Genomic DNA, 15,173 nt, shown 5'->3' with positions numbered 1-15,173 from the left:
AACTATTTAAATATAGATTTAATAGTTTACAAGACAAAAAAAGTATACAGACGTGCACAGTACATGGTGTGAGAACAAAGTGAATGTATTCTTTCAGACTGCAAACTGCATCCATTTTTCCTTGTCAACAAAGTTAAAGTAGAGCATATAAATACACATTTTGTTCCAAGTCTGAAAGCACCTACTGGGGCTTTACTGTCATGCACAACTGAACACATCCACCCTATCATGTTGCAAGCAAAGAGACTTGGGTTGATCTTCTTGTCATCACTCAGTGTATATAACTAATCTGCACAGACAATTAATGTCTTTTGTCTAGGTCAGAATAAACTCTGAATTATCCCAATAAATTCTTAATATTTAGATAGGAGGCAGAATTCATGCTATTGAAAGAAAAACAGTAACAGAAGAGCTATCTCAGTGGTCACTCCCTTTTGATTTAGTTCAGGTTGCTTTCCCTTTGACTACAAAACCCCTCATCCACTCAAAGTTAATATATTCAACAATTCTCATGTCATCCTAACACTCTTACAGATTCAACACAGGTCCAACTCGAGATAGTTCAGAGTTTAGTTTGAGCAGCAAAAAAATATGCTGCTCATTTATTATTAAAACAAATTTTCCATACAGGCAAAACGAATACCCACCATAAGGACAGTCACTAAAAGTTTTAATTTATTTTCACAATGGCAAGCCTTGAAGCTTCTGTCAACACTGAATATATATTTCTGCTATAAGCTTTGTTTGCAGAATGTTATGTTGATACTGGTTGAGTCAGTACTCATGCTGTGTCCTATTTGTTTGGATTTTTGAATGAGGTCACATTAGAGGTGAGAGCAAACCAGTTGCAATTTGGAAAACCCCTGGGATTCACTAAATGTTGTAATACTAACTACTAGCACTAATATACAATGATAATCGTGCATTTCTCACAATTTTATGTATTAAACAATGAAGAAAATGTTGACCACAAAATGTTGTACAATAGGTTGTAAAGATACAAATAGTAACTGTTTGAAAAAAAAAGGAGTTTAAACCAGCAAAATTAATTATATTTTATATGCACTCAAGCCATGTGTATTAAACTTGGGGATGCTCAGTGACTTCCAACTCTCCAAGTTGGAATTTCGACTTTATGGCTAATGGCTTACGGCTTTTGTTGTTGTATTTCTGCCTGCAAACTCAGAAACTCCAACTTTCGAATACAAATAGAACAAAGCATTGTAACTAGGTGGGTTTAAAAACACAACACCTTTATACAGCCTTTTCCTACAGTGAAAGTTTGGAAAATTTAGGTAGGGGTTCTTGTAGAGTAACTGTCAGCAGTAAGTGTTTTGACAAAGTAGAGATCAAAGAGTCCCTTCAGTTGAAAAGAAGGAAAAGAAGTACTGAAATTCTTGCTAACATTCTTGCTAACATGTAGGACAAACGGAATCAGAATCCCTTTCATCCTAAAACTGCTACTTATAATTGTTTTAATTGCGTAGATGATCCACCTCATGGTCAGTAATAGTTTGAGCAAACACTGTTGTGTGGATATTTCACATTTTATGACTTTTGCATCAAATCAGATCATACTGACCAGTTAAACCTAACCACTTCCTTGTTCTAATATGTGATTCATATAAAACGTTATTGTTACATACCATACCATGGATTAATACAGTTTACAGTGTAAACAGCTATAGACTTTCATGTTATAATAACCCCCTAAAAAACCCTAATTAGCTTTAATGAGTTCCTGTGAAATTTTAAAGACTGGAGTTGTTTCTGAGTGATGACTCCACTTGAATGTCCAAACGTTTTTCTGTTTCTTTAGGAGGTGTTCTTAGCACTGTCCACCAAAGGTAAGGCACTAACAGCTGATGGCAATGCAAATGAACCCCACTTTCATTTTCAAAGAAGTTTATCATTTGACAGACATCCTTTAAAAAGGCAGAGCATTAACTCCATTAAGTCCAGAGAGACTTAGACGTCTGCAGGATTATGGGACAAATGAAGGCATAAAAGCAGTCTAAGCATAGAAAAGCAGTTTTCAAGTAAACATAATCAGTATCAAAGATCATATCTAGTGCTTCAATCAGGAGGCACCATCCCCGTTTTTGGTCTTGAGCACCACCAGGCTGACCATTACTGGTATCAGACAGATGGGAGTGATCACAAGGGCAAACACAATGGCTGGTGGTGGGTCAGTAAAGTCCTCTGTGGGGCATATTTTGAAAAATTCAGAATGGATGTTGACAAAGAATGCTTCCACCAGTGAGTTTGGCCATGGGATCAGGAGGCAGTCGGATATCTCCTCAGTGCAAAGGCTGAAGTTGCTGTACAAGCTGGAGACAAGGAGAGTTGGGAAAGGATATGCGACATCAGCAAAAGTTTTTCAATATCATTGATGCAAAATAAGTGACTTAGGAATAGGACTACCTGCTCACTTTATCCCAAACGCACCAGTCAGTCGTGTTTAGTGATCTTATTGAATCATTGAACACAGGCAGACAAAGATGAGTGAATAAAGCAGAAAGACATTCCATTGTTGGTTTGCCAAAAACATCCACACAGATTTTGCAATAAGTGGGGCAACTGGGAGAATTTGTTCCGCAAGCTGCAAGAAGTGGAATTAAAAAGAGAGTAGGTGAGAAAACATCCAAAGAGAATAGGGGCAGTTTAGAATAATGACTAACTATTATATTATCACATATTATATTATAATACATTTTTAAACACTCATATTTCATTTGCACTGTATGTAAGAAATGTTGCCTACCAAATGGCAGTTGGCTTCCAAAGACCTCTAAATGAGAGATAAAAAAAAAACATTTTATCATTAATACATGTACTTCTTACAAAACGTCAGGCTGAAAAGACAGACTATTTCTAATTCAGTTCAATCTCTTTGTCTGGTTTAGCTCACAAATTCTTCTAACACAACTGTTTAGTCAGGCGATTGCAGCTATGGAAGGGAGACCACACACTCACCAGAGAGAAAGGAGAGGAATACCCCAATGAAACCAACAGCTCCCTTCATGTCAGAAAAAAATTAATAAAGGTGTCTTTTCCCCAAATGATGAAGCTCTCAGTCTCTGTACAGCGAGGCATAACAGGAAACACGACAGGGTTATCTTCGGTTACCAGATGTCCAAACAATGTTAACCGCGGTTAGCAGATGTTCTCCGAAGATCTGTCTGATGGTCCTGCGCCTTGGCAGGAGCTCTTCCCCTCTCCAACACGTTTTTTGTTTTTTGTTTTTTTTTAGTTTTTCTTCCTTTTTTTTTAAAGGGGTGGAGGCAACAAAGATTGTCCTCTCTATTCTCCCAAATAAAAGGAGCACACCCAAGCTGGGGCTGGACTCACATCTGAAAACCCTTTACTCTTTAACTCTTGTTCTGCTTTTTAGTCTCAGTTTCTCACAGTCGAAAAGGCCTGGCCGGCTCACAGCATGTGATTTATTTGCCTTTTGGGCTGCCTCTGCCAAATAGGAAACATAAGTAAACATTTAGGGCTTAGCATTTTGGGGTGGATTTAATCATGACTCTGCAGGGTGTGCTGTGCAGACAGCCACGATTTCATATTTAGGTTAATTTGACAAAAGCTGGAGTAAATTATTCTGAAATGACCATCTGACTGAAAAGGCCTTTACATATGAGTGCTGATAAAGAACACATAATATTTTCACAACAGATGTGAAAAAACTTTTTTTTTCATCTCATTAGGAGCTCACAATTATAACATATCTGCTGGGTAGTTCCACATGGCGGCCTCCCCCAGCCTTAAAAACAGAATGAGGGGGGCTGTTTCCTTGATTAAACCAAAAACGATAAATAAATAAATCTATGGTTTACATTTCACCCCTTAAAATTATGTTACTTAATCTACGTGTATAACCTCATGCAACATCTGCTTGCTGAGCAGCATTTTGATTTAGTAATGACATTAGGAAATGTGTCTTTTCAGCAGAGGAGGAGCCCACAGTTGGGAGTGTTGGCAGGGGAAAGGGGTGGGGGGACAGTTGGGGAAAGAAAAAAAAAGTAAGGCACAGGATGAGGAACAGTGAAAGGGGCTCTGCACCAAGTTTCAGTTGTTTCACAACTTTGAGTTCATGCGTTGATCACTGACATTGCGTGGGGTGAATGACGAACAAAGTCAGGAAGTTGATCCAGGTGGGGGGCTGTTCGTAATGAGGTTTCATTTAACCTCTAACCCAAAGCTTTTATGGGCCTCACGTCTACTGCTGGTGACCCCTCTGGTGGAGACCTCCTCAAGAGTTTATCTTGGATCCTTTTGACAAAACACAAAAGGAGATGTCCCAGCAGAAAACAGAATCTGTGAGATCTGTTTTCTGGGTTCTGTTTGTTCCAGATGAAATTAATTTCATAGAAGTGATCCCAAACAAGCTTCCAGGAGAAACATTTCCCTACTCAACATCTGAAACTCTATTACATATTAAACATAAATCATGTTGATGCATTCCTGCTAAATTCTCAAAAATATTTTGTAATTCTGAGTGTTGTTAAGATACAGCACTATGAAAAGGTTTTGTCCCCTTAAAATGTCTTCTGTTTTTCACACAAAAGTGTTTTCAAATCATCAAACAAAACTTTATATCAAACATAACCTGAGTAAATTCAAAAAGACCAGTTTTTCAAATAATTCTTACATATATTAATGAAAAAAATGGTATCCAAACCAACCTGACCCTATAAGAAAAACAAGAAAAATACAAAAAGTGAATTCAATCTTATTACCATGCCCAGGCCTGATTACCACTAGACTTGTATGATACTGAAAATATTGAAACAGAACCTGTCTGATGACACAAAGTAGGCTAAAATATCTGAAAAACCAACACATCATCCCGTAAGCTAAAGAAATGCAAGAGGAGGTGAGAAACATCGTCAAAAACAATACAAATGTCCGACACACATTTGCCATCTTAATTATCCCCGAGACCTTTGGTAAAATATTCCCTGAAATAATCAGACAAAAGGTTTTGGAAGATCTGTGTCCTGTTACATTGGGTGTAAAATCCCAGATTACTTAGTGGTGAAGAAATGAATTTTGCTCTCTAGCAGAAAATCCTGAAGGAGAATGTGGAGTGATACGTTTGTGACCTTAAGCTCAAGAGCACCTTACAAAACACACAAAACAACAAACTCCCCAATGTGAGTGAATTTAAACAATTCTGCAAAGAGGTCAAAATCCCTCCACAGCGATGTAAAAGACTCATTGCCAGTTATCAGCGTGATACAACCACCTATTAGGGTTAGGATGAAATTACTTTTTCTACATAGATTTGAACCGGTTTTTTCCTTTTATAACTGAAATCATCGGGGTGCTGCATATGGCATAATGCACGACCCATATACGGAGGTTTCAGTCCTTGACGCAGCTGTCACGGATTCGAGTACCAGCTCCGGTACTTCCCCCTCTCTCCAGCGCACTTCCTATCTGCCTATTTCTGACAAAAAACAAAACAAAAATAAAGCCCACTAGTGCTGCAAAAAAGTATTATCTTTTTGAAAATGGCATTTTGTATTTACTTGGATTATTGTTGTTTTATATTCAAATTTAACAACAATTGTCACAAAAGTGTGGCAAAAAACCAAATACATAAGAAGGGGGCAAATACATTTTCACTACACTTGAATTCATTGGGGCCACACAGCTACACAGCAAATGACTCAAAGAAAAAGCTTTAAACTTACACTTACCACTTTCTTGTGTTTCATTATGCCCTGTATAAAGACATGGGTTAAAAAAATATTGCTCATCATGTAAAAGGTTTTCCTTTCCATTTTCTTTAAAATCTACAAATACCTCTTGTCATTGCCGTTGTTGTTGTGACCAGTTGCACTGTTACATTGTCATTAACCAGACAAATCACAGTTGTGCATCCTGCAACAAGGTAACCCAAATTTCAGGAGTGCAAAGCAATACAGTCAATTTAAAATAGAAACTATTAAAATACAATGTTATTAAATCTAATTTACATTAAAAGCACATTTATCAGTGTTTGAGAAAGTGGGGTGGACAACTGAAATAGTAAGAGCCAAGCTGTGGGGAGTAAATGGATCCTCCCTTTGTCTCCTACCTCTTAGGATGTCTTAATATATTCAGCTAAAGGAAATTTAAACATATTTACAATAATTCTTCTAACACAAAAGGGGGATTTTTTATTCAGTAGAAAGAATCTCAACCTTTTTTATCATAAATAATAACTGGATTCTTCTTTATAGTCTATTCACTTACCTACAAAACACGGCAACTTAGAGTTTCCAAGATTTCTTATTTAGAGATTAGTCATAGAGGAAGAAAAGGACATTGCTTTACAATAATGAAAAATGGACAATGTAAAACATTCACTTACCCCAAATAAGAAGAGCCACTAAACAGCCAGAAAACATAAGAAAAAATCTTGTGCCAGTCATTTTGCTGAACAATGCTCTGTTTATCTTCAGTGGTGGGTAGGGATTACATATCTCAACCTTTACACAGGAAAGCTAAAAAAAATAGAAAAAGAAACAACAGGAAAGCCTCATTTCCTAGTATGGGCGTATTCACCACACGTGGCAAAGAGTATCTGATAATGCTACAACTGTTGTGCTCCAATGGTACATCATCATCAGTTTTTCTCTTGATTTTGATTCAGGAATTGTGAAATATTGAAGAGAGTACATGTTTATTCTCTCCTTATTGCTTTGGCTTTCTCTATTCCTCTGATAATGTTAGAACGAACAAAGATGTATGTTCAACCATTGATTGACAAAGCTGTGATTTACAAAAAATGTGTAGTTTCTTTTTCTTATTATTTCTTTTTTTTTTTGCATTGTCTTTAACCCAAACGCGTACTGGAAACTGGGTGAATGGATGTGGGGGATTGTGTTACATTTTACTTTTATTTCTAAATAACAAAAGTGATACCAAAACGGTTATAAAACCAAATGAAGAGGTTGACCAACTAAACTTTTGCAACAATAATAATGGAGGATGTTATACACTCCTTTAAAAGGTCGAAAGTGGTTTAGTTGGTTGATTCAAGTGAGTTAGGGAGTATGGGGTGATACGAGATGATACGAGCAGAACGAGGCGGAGCAGCAGAGCATTTCATGAGACTGATTAGTATACAACAACGTGTGTTCTCAATGTAGAAGTTGAGATTATATTTATTATTGTCTTTGTATTTGTCTTACAGCATGGGAAAAATGTTACACATATTGATCAAGTGAGCATGGGCGTCAACCAAAATAGTTTATACCTAGGGCCCAGAATTTAATGCTACACCTCTGACTGTAAGCAGAATTTGTAAGTTCAGAAAAGTGGAGATCCCCTTTAATTTCTCATTTGGCTGCACATTTAATTACATTTTGGTCTGTGTTGCTGTAGATTTATTGTGCATGGCTTACGTAAGGAATGTGCTTTTTCTATCTGTGCTGTGGTGTATCATCAATGTCGATGACAAACAGCCCCCTTGTTTCCATCATCTTTAACGTCACATTAAACGTCTGCGGTGAAAGAGAGGTAGCAAGGAGTCTCTGAAACTGAAGTGTTTCTCTGTATCATCGAAGGATAAGTGCTCTTTCTCAGCTGCTGGGCTTGGAACAAAGCCACATATACTGTAGCTCATGCCAAAATTGCTCCCATATTTCATTTTACATAACATTGAGAGCTCAGTTTCATGTAAAGGGTAGAATGTTCAGAATTTAGAATAAAAAAACTGTTTCAATGACAAAGGTGATCCTGTGAGCATCATTACATAAATTAATGAAATCTTTAATTAGGAATAGCATAAAATTTTTTTTTAAATGTTCAGGAACTTTGAAACAAATGTAGCTTTATGTGGCTTATTTTTCCACCATAAAGTACTTTGGTGTTATTTGTCTGGGGCATATTTTCATTCCCAAGCCTTTTGTCTCATATTACTTAACTTGTGTCATCCAAGTCATTCACACACCAACATCAACAGATTGAATTTACATGATACAGAGAGACTTTCTCCTTATTGCAGCCTTTATCTCTAAACTGTGTGTTTCTGTGAGTGTTTGCTTTTGTTTGACAGTTTAGCATCAATATTGCAGTGTCTGCATCAAACACCACCAAACATGCCATGTCATCTGGAAAAGCTTCTCTGCTCTAAATTTCTCACTAAATGCATGAAAAGTCAAGAATGCATTATGTAAACACAAGGCAAAGACAAGCAACCAAATGCTCAGGACAAAAACGTTTGTTATGTTTTGGCAGCATGATTTCAAGTGTCTTTATCTTGATTAAATACTGTTTTGTGGTCAGATTTTGTCACCCTAGTAGTATAGTGCCCCCTTGTGCAGTAAATAAGAATTATTCGTGTAAATTCAGTGTTACATGTAGGCCAACAATACATGCGAAATCATTAGGTAAGTTGTATTTTTGAGGATTAATTTTACCATTGAACAATTACTGTGCTTCCAGTCAAGCCAAAATGTTAATAAACCCCAAACCTAAACATTTAAGAGCATAAAAGTGAAGTTTTGGATTTCTTAAAAGAATATCAATGCGATTACAATTATAGTGGAACTATTAGTATACAGAATTACACTAAGAGTGAAGGAGAATGGGTTCCTGGGTGCTTCTAATTTGATTCTTCTCAAAATTCGAAGTTAATTTGCATCTCTTTTTCCAACACGTTTCTTGCAACTCATATGTGCAACAAAATGTTTCGGCCACACTCTCAGAGATTACACAAATATACACAATCTGATATGCTCAAAAAGTATTCACGTGTAGGCAGCTTGAAGTTGGAAAATACACTGGAAATAATATTGTGGTTGAAATGCTCATTTGCCTAATATTTGTGGACACGGTGTGTGCACAATGAACCAGTCTGCAGGAAATGTTACATCCAAGCAGAGATTAAGCAAATTAGGAGTAAAACATATAATTTGAAATGGTTTGTTTCTGTAAAATGCCTTTAATTTGATTTAAATTGGCTTTTTTCCTGGCATAGACGTGGCTTTTGAACATAGTCAATCCAGAAACCACTATGGTTCCTGGATTGTTCCTGAACACCTAAAAAAGATGTCCTTTTATCTTAGGGTGACAGTTTTGGCTAGATTGTCCTCTGTGAGGACAATAATCCAAAACACGCCTCAAAAATTGTTTTGGAATGGATAAAGCAGGCTAACACTGGAATGGCCTACTGGAAATGTGTGGACTATACCGGTCCATTCAAGAAACCCAAAAATTCAATCCAAAATATATTAAAATTTATGTGGCTGACGTTTCTATTTAAGATTTGTTGAAGTTATTTTCTCACCATTACATCCAGAAGAAAGCTGTAACTGAATCAGTACAACTGCAAAAGAAAATTATATTCACACCAAAGATGTGTGTATGCATGGAATAACAGGGTTAATTGCACTTATGTAACATAAAAAAAGTTAATTCTTGAATTCTTCAGTAAGAAATTTAATGACTGACATTTGCTATGTCAATAAGTTGCTTTATAGGCAGTTTTCATAATTATTTTATCTTAATTCATTCACTCCTTTAAATATTGGTCTTTAACACTGAAAAATTAACAACTTCAAAACAACAGCTCATTTCAAACAAAATTAGGAATTTCTAGTTGTTCCAATTTAGCTCTAAACATTGCTTAGCAGAAATAAAACCAATAATAGTAAATAAAAGTTAAATCAGGTTAAATTAGCAGAACTGGAAGGGTTAACATAAATCAAATTGTTTATATGCCGGTTGTTAACCCTATGTGATTCTTTTGGATTTCCCCACCATATTTTACAACTTCTTTTTTATCTTTAGGAGTGATGTTTGTCATTTAAGTGTCCTTGAAGAAAGGTATAGTTGGCATCTCAATTTTGGGGCTACACCGTGGCACACTTGTTAGCACTGTTCTCTCGCAGCAAGAACATCCTAAGCTTAAATCCTGGATTTTTCTTTTAGAATATATGTATTCTGTCCCTGCATCCACTGTTTCTTTCAAAGGAATTTACTATCACAGTTGGACAACACTCCTGTTGTATTATTTGGCCTATCTAACTTACAAATGATTTGAAAGGAGCATGCTTGTCAGTTCTGTGATGGACTGGTCATCTGTAGGTGCCAGACCCCCACAACCCAACAAAGATTAAGCTAACGTAAAACTATAGGCAAAGAAACATTTTATTTTTAAGATAAAAAAGAAGACTGGTATTTAAAATCATCTGTGCACCAACTTGAGGAGACTAAATTACAAGTATCTTTAAGAAATCTATTTCATTTAGGGTTTCATGTCCATTTTTGGCATGATGTACAAAGGGAAAGTGGCTATTTATGCTTCAGTTATTCAATATTTCAGGTTGTTGTACTGAAGATAACAACGCTATTTTCTGTAAGTTAAGTTGTTCTTATCCATCAGAAATGTTTGGCAGTCACTCTATAGCCAACCAAGATTCAGTTAAATTCTGTTTACATGTGGTGCCCTTTCTGGCATCAATGCTGTTCACATGTAGCCCACTACCTGTTTCAGATCGAAACAGAAGAGCTCCCTCTGCAGGAGAAAAGCTGAAAAGCATTTAGAGTGATTTTCGACGGCCGAAGTCCGCTGGAATTCAAGCTGTAAGCTGGTTTCCAGCTCTCGCTTTATTATTACTTTAATCTGTAATCAAGTAATATATATTATGGATATGTTTTCCGTTGTAAGATAATACACTAGACTTATTTCCGTTTTTTCGGAGCTATTTGTTTAATTGTTTTCCTTGAAACGGCTTTTTTGTCATAGCGTATTTTAATTATTGTGTTTTACGCCTACAGGAGGTCGGATACATTTTCTAAAGGATTAATATCACTAACCACAGGCCGAAAGAGTGTTACGTTTGTGTATTTATATGACTAGCCAAACAATTAATCAGTTCCTGTATGTGCGAGTAAAGGCTAAGCCGTGGGTGCTCCGAGGTACTTTTTATTCCCAGGACGCAGAATAGCCATAGATCCTGGCTCCTCTGCTCGGAAAGGCTGTATCATATTAAAGACGTCACTACCCTGCTCGGGCTGAGCTAAGTGCGCAGCTATTTGTAAGCTACAACAACAACAACCCTCCTGCACCTTGTCCGCGGACAACGTTGGGGTTTCTCTGACGTCCCCACGCGTGGAGAAGATACCTGCGTCAGATCCAAAGCAAAGACAGCCTTAATTTGTCAAACACATACACTCTCTCTCTCTCTCTCTCTCTCTCTTTCCCCCCTCTCTCTCCCCCCTACACACATATACAGAGAGGGACTTGAACGCATTGCGGGGCTGTTGTCGCAACAGAGAGGACGCGAGGATTTGAAGGTATTTAATAATCGCGACAGTAGATGTGTGGATGTACACGTGCACAGTCGTGTGCCAGAATGCCGCGCCGTCGTTGTGGAGCTTGGGTAGGCACGTCGTTAAAGTGTTTCTTATTTAAATGGGCACCGTGTAGCTGTCGTGGCTGCACCCTGAGGACGCAGCACACTTCATCTGTGTTGGATCACACGTTTGCACGCTTCCTTCTCCTCGATAAAACATCCTATTGCAGTTTTCGGCGCCAAGTTTTGCCTTTGTGCTTATTTTTGATGGCGTTCTATCGCAAACAGTGATGTTGATGCTCACCCAGGCCATGATGAAGCATAGAAAAACTGTACTACGCACTTTTCTGCTGTGATGAGGCACGCCCACTTTGTAGCAATGTGGATGCTCCATGCTGACAAACTCAGGCCATAATGATTGTCAACTGCTTTTGTAATGGTCGCCCTCAGAAATGAGCTGAAAACATGCTGCAGTTTAAATCGCCCGTGCGGTAGGCTTGTTTTCTTCAGAGGATGTCAGTTTTGTTTTGCAAACAGTAGGGGGCACTATTTCAAAGAGGGTTAAATTTAGGGTAAATGGGAACGTGCATTTTTCTGGAAAAAAAAAAAGATTGTGTTAAATCATCGAAAAGATTGTTGAAGAAAAATTCCTTTGACAGCTTTTTCTTACCGATTTGCATTATACTATCTTATATGATCTGACTTTAACAGTACGGTACATTAATTAGGATCATACTGGACCGAATGTTGATTGAAGTGCACATGAACCTTTTTTTAAGGATGGAATGACTATACATTGAATAACTAATTTTAAAAACAATAATTGTGTACAAGCCTGGCTTCATTGTGTATTTTACCAAAAATGTATTGGGGGTCAAAGATATGCATACACTACTGGTCTAAAGTTTTAGATACACTGTCTCACTTAATGAGACATTATTTCCATGACTATTTACAGTGTAGATTCTAAACAAAGGCATCAAAACTGTGAATGAACACACATTGAATTATATAGTAAACAAAAAGTTTTAAATAACTAAACATTTTTATATTTTAGATTCTTCAAAATAGCCCCCTTTTGCTTTAATTACTGCTTTCCTCTCTTGGTGTTCTCTCCATGATCTTCATGAGGTGGTCACCTAAAGTGGTTTTCCAAAGAGTCTTGAAAGAACTTCCCAGAGGTTAATTGAGAGACGGCCAAAGGTTAATATTCATTCATCACAGCAAAGGGCGGCTACTTTGAGAAATATAAAATATAAAACATAATTAGAGTTCTTTTAAAATTTTTGTCTGCTACATAATTCCATATTAAATTAAAATTCAAAAATACCATATTAATCCCAAAGGGAAATGAAATGTTGATGTAGCTCATATTATGCAGAGCTACAAAGAGTTGCTGTAGATGCTGATGGCTGTGGGCAGGATGGATCTCCTGTAGCGGTCTGTCTTACAGCAGATCTCAAGAAGCCTCTGACTGAAGACACTCTGTTGTCTTACAGCAGTCTCATGAAGATGATACTCAGGGTTCTCCATAATGTTCTTCATTTTATGAAGAATCCTTCTTTGCACAATGATCTCCAGAGGTTCTCCAGAGGAGTCCCCAGAACAGAGCCAGCCTTTTTTATTAGCTTGTTGAGCTTTTTAAGTCCCTGGCTCTGATGCTGCTACTCCAGCAGATGATGGTTGAAGAGATCATACTCTCCACAACAGATGTATGGAAGATATGCAGCATCTTGCTGCAAACACTGGATGTCCTAAGTTTCCTCAAGAAGTACAGTCTGCTCTGTCCCTTCTTGTAGACAGCTTCACAGTTGCATCTCCACTCCAGTCTGTTGTCCAGGTGAACACTGAGGTATTTATACTCCTCCACCACCTTCTCCTATGATGGAAATAGTGTTTGAACTATTCTTGTTTCTCTTCAAATCTACAATCATTTCCTTTGTTCTTTTTACGTTGAAGAGGAGATGATTGTTTCCACACTATGTCACAAAGCAGCCCAACCGCTTCCTGTACTCAGCTTCTTGTCCATCTCTGATCAACCCCACAACTGTAGAATCATCCGAGCTAGCAGATGACCGGAGTCTGTCTGGTACTGGAAGTCTAAGGTGTACAGAGTGAAAAGCAATGGTTAGAGTACAGTCCCCTTTGGTGCTCCTGTGCTCCTGACTATATGGTTAGACACACAACCCTTCAGTCTCACAAACTGTGGTCTGTTTGTCAGGTAGACTTTGGTCATATGTGTTCATTCACAGTTTTGAAGCCTTTACTGACAACCTACGTACAATGTAAATGGTCATGAGCATGAAGAAAATCATTAGATGAGAAAGTGTGTCTGAAACTTTTGAACGGCATTGTATATACTCACTAATGTTTGGAAAAATGTCTGTTGTACATGTTGTAGCTTTCAAAGTGTGTTTTCTGGTTAATGCTAGCCTCATTTATCTATTCCAAAACCAGTTCTGATCTTCATTTGGTTTCCTTGTCCTAATGAAACAACCAGTTGAGTCCAGGTTTCAGCCATCCAGCTGTTGTATTGAGGTGCAGTTAAATAATCTGGGAGTAGCCATCCTTCTTTATTATTCTACGCACTTTGCGAGAACCAACAACACCTCTGCCAGCTACCTTGGACCCTCAGCATCATTCTACCACCACCATGCTTGACAGCTGGTACAATGTTCTTAGGTTTGAAAGCTTCAACCTGGCTGCTCCAATATTCCTCTTTCCACAGTGCCAAATAGCTCAGTCTTTGTCTTGTTTGGTAAATATGTGTTTGCTCAGAAGCAATTTGGTTTGTCCATGTGGGTAGCTGCAAATCCTGGTTTTACTTCAAGGTCCTCTTCATCAACATGATGTTAAACTCAGTTTATTGTGTACAGTGATGCTGGTGTCCTGACATTTTCCAGGTTGTTCCTAAATATCCATCATTTTCCTCTGGTCTGACAGTGACAGTTGAGACTTTGAAACAGTTGGGCGTTCCCAAACATACATCAAAACTAGTTTTGGAAGAGATAAATCAATGTAACACTAAGTTTCTGAAATGCCCCCAACTTCTATCTCCTTTCAGAATTTTAGACAATACTTTAAATTCAAATCTGTAACATTTAAAAAAAAAGCCCTACCACTTCTGCCAAAAGGAATGGTGAAATATCTTGCTAGAATTATGCCAGGGCCTCATTGAAGGCCTGGGGTTTCTCTCTTGCTAACATCGATTTAATCAGATATTGGTTGACATATCTATATAATGGAGCCTGTATAATTTGAACCTGTTACTATTAGAGAAAATGTGCATTAAATTTAAGTTTATGCACTAAATTCAAGTTGTTTGCTGTAGCATAAGTCCAACCTGAAAAATGTCTGAAATGCAATAAACCCAAACAATAATAGGAAATTCATGCTGATAATGAGTCTATGTAAAAATATGACCACTGCTGATTGGATTGTACTGGAATGAAATGGATTGATTTAAATTGAGTTATGACCACTTTTTGTCCTTTCACACGTTTTTCTTTTTTTATGAGGCCAAAAGAAAGGCCAACAATGTGAAACTTGAAACTGCTACGAGGTTGAATTCACTTGCTGAATGCTGTTTTTTACTTTTTAAGGAATAATGGAAGAAACAGCTGCTGCAACCATGGCCTCTGGCACCAGTGCTGTCCCATCAACTCCAAGTCCTGAGCCTGGCTTCTTTACCACTTCCCACAGCCTCCTGGAGTGGAGAAGGAGGGTCAAGTCTGAGTACATGCGTCTACTCCAGTCAAAACGTCTGAAAAAAGTAGACGAAGTCAAGGTGGGTTAAGCCAGTCATTGAGACATGGCTGATAGATTTATTTCCGTGCATGTTGGAAAAACATTGCTGTATTTGTATGTGGTTTATAG

General features: G+C 37.6%; 2 protein-coding genes across 2 annotated transcripts in view; one reads left to right on the top strand and one right to left on the bottom strand.

The window, feature by feature from the left end:
• On the bottom strand, positions 1-11,774 carry LOC124863421 (receptor activity-modifying protein 3-like). The gene is made up of 7 exons (XM_047357786.1): positions 11,641-11,774; positions 6,365-6,497; positions 5,815-5,892; positions 5,709-5,732; positions 2,765-2,791; positions 2,425-2,602; positions 1-2,330 (listed from the first exon to the last, which is right to left on the bottom strand). Exons 1-7 carry the CDS (start codon positions 11,689-11,691, stop codon positions 2,081-2,083), a joined length of 741 nt encoding a protein of 246 aa, XP_047213742.1. The 5' UTR covers positions 11,692-11,774; the 3' UTR covers positions 1-2,080.
• Positions 10,853-15,173, top strand: part of LOC124863422 (histone-lysine N-methyltransferase EZH1-like) — a 23,758-nt gene continuing 19,437 nt past the window's right edge. Inside the window, exons 1-2 of the mRNA XM_047357787.1 lie at positions 10,853-11,384; positions 14,900-15,084. Of these exons, the coding sequence (XP_047213743.1) occupies positions 11,330-11,384; positions 14,900-15,084 (240 nt within the window). The 5' untranslated portion in view covers positions 10,853-11,329. The remainder of the gene's footprint in view (positions 11,385-14,899; positions 15,085-15,173) is intronic.

Source organism: Girardinichthys multiradiatus, chromosome X, assembly GCF_021462225.1.
Source record: "Girardinichthys multiradiatus isolate DD_20200921_A chromosome X, DD_fGirMul_XY1, whole genome shotgun sequence".
NCBI lineage: Eukaryota > Metazoa > Chordata > Actinopteri > Cyprinodontiformes > Goodeidae > Girardinichthys > Girardinichthys multiradiatus.
This window is presented reverse-complemented; position numbering and strand designations above follow the sequence as displayed.

Coding starts and splice junctions, on each gene's coding strand:
- LOC124863421 (XM_047357786.1), bottom strand. CDS start 11,691: ATGGAGCATCCACATTGCTACAAAGTGGGCGTGCCTCATCACAGCAGA. Junction 6,498..11,640: donor TGCCTCATCACAGCAGAAAA/GTGCGTAGTACA, acceptor TATTTTTTTTAG/CTTTCCTGTGTAAAGGTTGA. Junction 2,792..5,708: donor TAATGAAACACAAGAAAGTG/GTAAGTGTAAGT, acceptor TCTCTCATTTAG/AGGTCTTTGGAAGCCAACTG.